General features: G+C 43.1%; 1 protein-coding gene across 1 annotated transcript; it reads right to left on the bottom strand.

Annotated features, from left to right (window-relative positions):
* Positions 1-585: 585 nt before the first annotated feature.
* On the bottom strand, positions 586-2,331 carry LOC120935524 (oocyte zinc finger protein XlCOF6.1-like). Its single transcript, XM_040347574.1, has 2 exons — positions 2,312-2,331; positions 586-1,858 (listed from the first exon to the last, which is right to left on the bottom strand). The coding sequence occupies exons 1-2, from the start codon at positions 2,329-2,331 to the stop codon at positions 586-588; spliced, it is 1,293 nt and encodes a 430-aa protein (XP_040203508.1).
* Between the last annotated feature and the right edge of the window lie 5,441 nt (positions 2,332-7,772).

Below are 7,772 nucleotides of genomic sequence, written 5' to 3'. Positions count from 1 at the left end.
TCGGCGGCATTTGCCGGCAATGGCACTGTCCTAATCGGTGCGACGCCGCACCGATTTCAAAAAGTAGTTCCTGTACTACTTTTTGCGATTTCGGGCCGCGATTTACATTGAACCCTGCACAGATGTCTCTTAAATCGTGGCCGAAATTGCGGCAAAATCGCAGCCGCGAAATCGCAGTAAAAAAATCGAGATTTTACCGCGATTTTAAATTCGCAGCAGTGTGAACCCTTTTTTTTTTTTAACTAGACCTCTAAGCGTTTGTGAAAGGGTACACCACAAAATTTACCAAGAGAGGTAATGACTCCATTTTTATACTGTTATCAATAGCCAACACGGTACAACACTTCATCCATGTCTTTGGTGATCTCTGATCTCCTTATGAAATGTTCCTTACATGATGAAGATCAGCCATGGAGTATATCTGAGGTGTATATCAGGGTGTGCTTCTTCCCCACATGAGAGCTGTGATGTCCAGCAACATTCATATACAAGACATTTCCCGCACTCAAGGTACTAATACACCTCGAGGGTTGTGTGGGATCCCTGATGTACAGGAAGACAGGACTTCAGTGAGGAACAATTCCCTCACTCAGGACAAGAAAGTAACTTCTTCCTCATGTGAGATCTCTGATGTTTGGAAACACCAGACTTCTCTAAAAAACATTTCCCACACTCAGGACAGGAATACGGCTTTTCCCCCGTGTGAGATCTCTGATGTGAGACAAGTCCTGATTGTTGTGCAAAACATTTCCCGCACTCAGAGCAGGAAAACGGCTTCTCGCCTGTGTGCGATCTCTGATGACTACGAAGATGCCACTTTTCTGCAAAACATTTTCTGCACTCAGGACAGGAGTAGGGCTTTTCCCCTGTGTGAGATTTCTTATGTCTGGAAAGATGGCATATCTGTGAAAAACATTTCCCGCACTCAGGACAGGAATACGGCTTTTCCTTCGTGTGAGACCTCTGATGTATGGCAAGTTCTTGTTTTTGTATAAAACCTTTTCCGCACTCAGAACAGGAATACAGATTCTCACCTGTGTGCAATTTCTGATGTTTATGAAAATAGGACATGTCTGAAAAACATTTTCCGCACTCAAGACAGGAATAGGGCTTTTCCCCCTTGTGAGATCTCTGATGTCTGGAAAGATGGGGCTTCTGTGAAAAACATTTACCGCACTCAGGACAGGAATGCGGCTTTTCCTCTGTGTGAGACATCTGATGTGAGACCAGAACTGATTTTACTGCAAAACATTTTCCACACTCAGAACAGGAATAAGGCTTCTCACCTGTGTGTGATCTCTGGTGAATATGAAGATTGGACTTCTGTGTAAAGAATTTCCCACACTCATTACAGGAAAAAAGTTTCTCAGGTGTGTGCAATCTCTGATGATGATTAAGACCGCACTTATCTGAAAAACATTTTCCACACTCAGGACAGGAAAATGGCTTCTCCCCCGTGTGAGATCTCGGATGTCTGACAAGTAAAGATTTTTGTAAAAAAGATTTCGAGCACTCAGGACAGGAATACGGCTTCTCCTCTGTGCGAGACCTTTGATGTGTGACAAGATCTGATTTATTTACAAAACATTTCCTGCACTCAGGACAGGAAAACGGCTTCTCCTCTATATGAGTTCTCTGATGTTTGGAAAGATGGGACTTAAGTGTAAAACATTTCCCGCATTCCAGGCAGGAATACGGCTTCTCCCCTGTGTGAGATCTTTCATGCAAATTAAGTTGGGATTTAAATTGGAATCCCCTCCCGCACTCAATACAGGGAAACCTTTTATCTGTTGGAAGGACGACACCGTCCCTCACAGTCTGAGGTTCCTCAGGATAAGAGGAATACGATGGTCCGGCACCGTCCCTCACAGTCTGAGGTTCCTCAGGATAAGAGGAAAACGATGGTCCATCTACACTGTGTGGTGCCGGATGGACATTTGAGGTAGTCGGGTTTTCTTCTGGACTATACTGTGTGATGTCCTCATCTTCTACTTTACAGTCTGGAGACAAAGTGACACAATCCTCTGAGGTTTTCCTCATCTCCCGTCCATCTACTAAAATAGAAATAAAAAAATTATTACTACTGAGGAATTGGAAACTGCTCTGCTGCAAGTGGAAAGTGATTATGCTAACTCTGACTCGCACACACACACACACACACACACACACACACACACACACGAGAAGCATGGCTGTATAAATGCAGAGTATGAGCTACAGTTATTAGACCTTACTAAAAAGAAGATGCTTTATGCTACCCAAAAAAAAAACGTTTGCACATGGTAACAAAGCTGGCTGTTTACTTTCTTACTTAGCTAGGCCTGAATCCATCCCCACTTCTATTCTCCGTATTCAATTATCTACTAGGCGGATTGGCACTGCCCCTCATGAGATTCTGGATGCTTTCCTGTCTTTATACTGATCTTTAGGCTACCACAGCTCAATACTCTGATAAACAATTATATGAGTATTTGGCTCAGGTATCTCTTCCTTCTTGTAGACGTGGGGAATTGGATGCACCCATTTCCATTGAGGAGATTGTGCCTCGCCATGTCACAACTGCCTGCTCACAAAACTCCAGGCCTCGATGGCTTCCATCTATGTGGGAAGTGTTCATTGTTCTTCTTTCGAAACCTCACAAAGCTCCTCTTAAATTTGACTCCTAAAAGGCCAATTTCCCTAATTAATGTGGATGTAAAGATTTTATGTAAAAAGTGTAAGTATTGGCAAAATTGATTGAGTAAGGTGGTTGTGAACTTGGTGAACTTTCCCAGCCCCTTCTCGGTCGTCTAGTGAAAGACAACATGGCGGACACTCGGCAAGTGGCAACCTCAAGCCAGGAGCGAACCCAGGCGGTACCACACACCAGATCCCGGAGATACAAGGCCACGAACATGGCGTTTGAGGAGATGGTGGAAATGGTGGCAATATTGAGGAGGGAGGATTATGATGCTAAACATGGCCCATACAAATACCCTAATAAGGTGAAGGCCCAAATAATGGACAAAGTGGTCAAAACTCTATACCACAAATTTGGGGTGCGCAGGTCCAAGGAACAGCTCCGCAAAAGATGGTCTGACATAAAATTGAGGGAGCCGGAGCAATACCAGAAAATAAAATGAGTCATTAGAAAAAGTAAGTCATTTTCCTGTGTACTCAGATTAGTATTAATATCATGGTGCTGCATGTGCTTTTTCTTTCATGTAGTACAGTTCAAGATGTCAAGTTTCATGTTTGTGGGCACAATAATTGGTCGTATAAATCATCGTTCAATCGCTCACTAATAATTAAATACGATCTTTTTGTCTGATACAGTGTTTTAGAAATTTCATCATGCCTATTTAGGCATGGACAAATGTAGTTAACACTGTATCAGACAAAAAGATCGTATTTTATTATTAGTGAGCGAATGAACGATGATTCCTACGACCAATTATTGTGCCCATGAACATATAACGACATCTTGAACTATATGTGAGAATTTTTTTTTTTTTTGTGTAGATGTGTTCTTAACTATATTTAACTAATCTAACTGAATTCAATATACAGTAAGGAGAGTATGCTCAGCAGTTGGTTACACATGGACTCAGTAGCACAAGTGTTGGCCACAAGAACAACCCATTTAGGGTGTCACACACAGGTGATCCAGTGGATACAATCATGTGTTCAGCTTAGAAGTATTGACAAAACAGACAATTGTACCACACTTACAAAAAGAATGATTCATATTCCTCTTTCAGGCCTCAAATCTTTTTGACTCAAGTATCCCTTTTGTTACTCGCAGCGTTCGCCGATGATATTTTATTATTCATAACGAATCCAACTATAACACTCCCGAATTTATTAAAAACCCTCAAATTGTATGGAGATGTATCTAATTTTAAAATCAATCCTCTAAAATCAGAAATCCTCAATATAAATGTGAAAGCACAGGACGTACGGAGATATAAGCAAGAGTTTCCATTTATATGGAAAGATACCGAGATAAAATATTTGGGAGTTAATATCACATCTTCCCCTGACCTAATCTATCCACAGAATTATATACCACTATTAAATGATATTAAAAAAGATTTAAAGAGAATTGCATTGAGACAAAGATCCCTATTAGGGAGAATAAACTGTTTTAAGATGTTCACTCTCCCTAAGATATTATATATAATCCAAATGTTACCAATCGCACTACCGGGTGCTTATTTCAAAATACTAAAACAGTTATTGAATAGGTTTATATGGCGGAACAAAAAAACACGTATTAGTATGGAGGTGTTAATTAGAGATAAGGAACATGGTGGTTTGGGGGTACCGGATATCTATACATATTATATGGCTATACACATGGCACGGGTGGTTGACTGGGTCAGAGATAAAGGAGAGAAAAGATGGGTGAGATTGGAAAGCTGTTCAACCAATTCACGGTTAGGAAAAGAAATTTGGATACCGCCACATTTTAGACAAATAAACCCACACATGCACACAATCACATTGGCTTCTATGACTATTTGGGATAGGGCACATAAAAAACATAGATGGGGTTATAACTCCCCATTAATTCCTCTATCTGACACAAACTTCTTTGCACCAGGGAAAATGGACTTGTTTGGCAACTGGATTAAAAAATCAGATGCTCAATTAAAAGACATATTAAAAGACGGCAAAATTCTCACCTATCAGGAACTAAGTAAAAAAAAAGAATTGTTTGAGTTGAACAGGTGGCGATACTTGCAGCTGACGCATTTTGTGGGCTCCCTCCCCCCCCCCCTGAGGTCAGATAGATACTTGCTCCCTCTGGAGCGTGTGTGTTTGGCACCAGGGGGAAGGGGCGCGATCTCCGCAATTTATAAAATATTAATGGGATTGAAAGACCCCGGTCTCCCTCCTTATATTAATAAATGGGAAGAGGAATTGGGAACGGGAAAAACAGAGACAGTGGTCAGGAAAATATTAAAAAAGACGCATTCAACCTCATTCAATTGTGCATTGATCGAAATGAACTTTAAATGTTTAGCACGATGGTATATAACCCCGGCCATAGCACACCGTTACCAAGACGACACCTCCCAATACTGTTGGAGGGGCTGTCTTGAAGAGGGCACTATGTCACATATATGGTGGACCTGCCCAAAAATTAAAACATACTGGCAGGATGTATTATTAATAATCGAGGAGATAACCGGAATTAAAATACCTTCGGATCCATGGGTCTGCTTGTTTCATGGGACAGAAATGTCAACTAAACAGTATATGAGAACCTTACTTCCACACGTACTAGATGCAGCTAAGAGTCTGATCCCCAAACAATGGAAGGACCCTATGAGCCCGACAGTAAATAGCTGGTTTTGCAGAATCAACGACATATATTATGCTGAACAGCTCAGGTACATGGGAGAGGAAGGAGAGGGAGGATTTAAACGGAAATGGCAGGACTGGGTCAATTTTAAACTTGCACCAAGGTATATAGACAGGATGATACAGTGTAGGAAGGTCAACGGGCAAAGAGTGACTCAACAGGAGACAGAATTCCGGAGATAGGGGAGGGTGGGAGGGCGGGATCAAGGGTTGGGGGGGGCTAGAGGGTCGGATAAGGGTTGGTTCGGCTAGGGGATACTAATGTATCTATTCATGTATTTAAGAATTTTGTTTTTCTTTGTTTCCTTTTGTATATCTATTGACATATATTCAGGAAAAAAAAAAAAAAAAAAAAAAAAAAAAAAAGATATACTGATTAAAAAAAAAGAGAGGGAATAAAAAAAAAAAAAAAAATACAAGAAAGAAATTTCCAACCATGATGCGAACAAAGGAGACTGCAAATTGAACGCTTAAGTGATTGAGTATCCTGATAGTTCTCTGAGGCGGAACAAAAAAAAAAAAAAAAAAAAAGTATCCCTTTTGTTACAATCTCATAGGGCGACAAAGAGCTTCCAGACCGGAGCCTAGGAACCCCACACCTCCTACCCAAGACCCACCCCCGCGGGATGTGGAGGAAGAAGAAAGTGGCACCACAACAGGTCAGTGTCATACACCACAGCTTCAGGTAATAGATGTACGCCTGCATATTTATAATACATGGTGGGCCAGATCCTCAGCCAGCAGTGCAAATTTAGTTTGTCCTAACTTATGTCATTTAAGTTACGTTGCCCTAAGTTGGTGTCGTAAGTGCCGTATCCACAGCGCATTTGCGTCTAAATTTGCGCCAGCGTAACTTAAATTCAGAGGCGTAAGGCGGGGTTTTTGCAAGTGGGAAGGAAGTGGGCGTGCTTCATTGTAATGAGCCGTGACCCCATGCAAATGAGGCACCGGCCGTACGGCGCATGCGCGCACGAATCGGGACCTCACTGGGCATGTGCAGAACTGGTCTCGGCGCAATCAGTGAGATAGGTAAAAGGCCAAGTGTACTTAGTTTGAGGATCGCCCTGTGTGTAAAAAGCACCACACACACACACTTCCCTTGCAAAAGTATATCCCATTGTTCCCCTTCCATGAGCAATTTGCTTCTGCTCTGTTTGTTTGTGTGTTGGTAAGTTGTGTTTGTGAGAAAAGTGTTTGAGGAGTTGGAGAGTCTAGTTGTTGTTTGTTTTTGCGAAGTGTCTTTATTTAATTTGTTTGTTAGTGTTTTTGCTGATTGTTTTTTGGTGTTTGTTTTTTGTTTGTTTGTTGGTGCGTGTTTGTTTTTGCGAAGTGTCTTTATTTAATTTGTTTGTTAGTGTTTTTGCTGATTGTTTTTTGGTGTTTGTTTTTTGTTTGTTTGTTGGTGCGTGTTTGTTTTTGAATTACTATTAGCTGTGTCCTTGTGTGTTTAGATTTTGGTTAGTTTTTTGTGGTATATATTTTTGTCAGGTTTTTGGGTGTGTATTGTAGATTGTTTGTCGGGTGTGTTTGTTGTTGCTGGGTGGTGTATGTGATGCCCCCCAAACGCAGGAAGCTTAATTTTACCCTGGGAGAGAAGCAAATTCTTGCTCGGGGCATTGTGAAATATGGGCGATTTCTGCATGGCCCTGAGAGCCAGAACACCACCCCGGCCAGGAGGAGGCAGCTTATAAAAAAAATCACCGACCAGATCAATGCGGCGGGGGGCGGGGCGGGGGCGGAGACCAGGACCCCCGCTGGCATACAGAAAAAAATAAATGATCTGAGGAGCGTCGTCCGGAATAAGATGGCAAGGATCGACGCCCATACCAGGGGCACTGGAGGAGGGGGACCCTGCCCAGTCAGACTGACGGAGGAGGAATGGGCAGTGGCCCAGTGTTTCCACCCACAGCAGGTGGTGGGCCTGCCTGGCTATACGTCAGAAGTTCCTAGGAGGACAGGTAGGTTTTTTTGTTTATTCTCTGTTGATTAGCATGTGTGGGTGGGGGAAGGGAAGATGTGCCAAGTGTGTGGTTCCTCAAACATGTGATGGTTTTGTGTCCTCCACAGATGGCCAGGAGGTTGCAGGCCAGGAGGTTGCAGGCCAGGAGGTTACACGCCAGGAGGTTGCACGCCAGGAGGTTGCACGCCAGGAGGTTGCAGGCCCATCGGGCCAGGCTGCAGCACCACCCCCAAGACAGGCTGATGATGAGTCCCAAGAAGGGCAGGATTCCCCAGGGGAGGGGATTGGCCAAACCTCCACTCATGAGGAGGTTGAGGGGGAGGAGGATGAGTGGGAGGAGGATGATGAGGGGGAAGAGGACGAAAATATGCAGATTGGCCGGGAAGTCCTCCTGGCCACTGATATGATGACCTTTGAGTCTTCCCCTGAGGCTACCCCTGAGGCTGGCACCAGTCAGGCCACC

The sequence above is a fragment of the Rana temporaria genome, chromosome 4, assembly GCF_905171775.1.
Source record: "Rana temporaria chromosome 4, aRanTem1.1, whole genome shotgun sequence".
NCBI lineage: Eukaryota > Metazoa > Chordata > Amphibia > Anura > Ranidae > Rana > Rana temporaria.
Note: the sequence above shows the minus strand (reverse complement) of the source record. Positions and strands in the feature narration are given on the sequence as shown.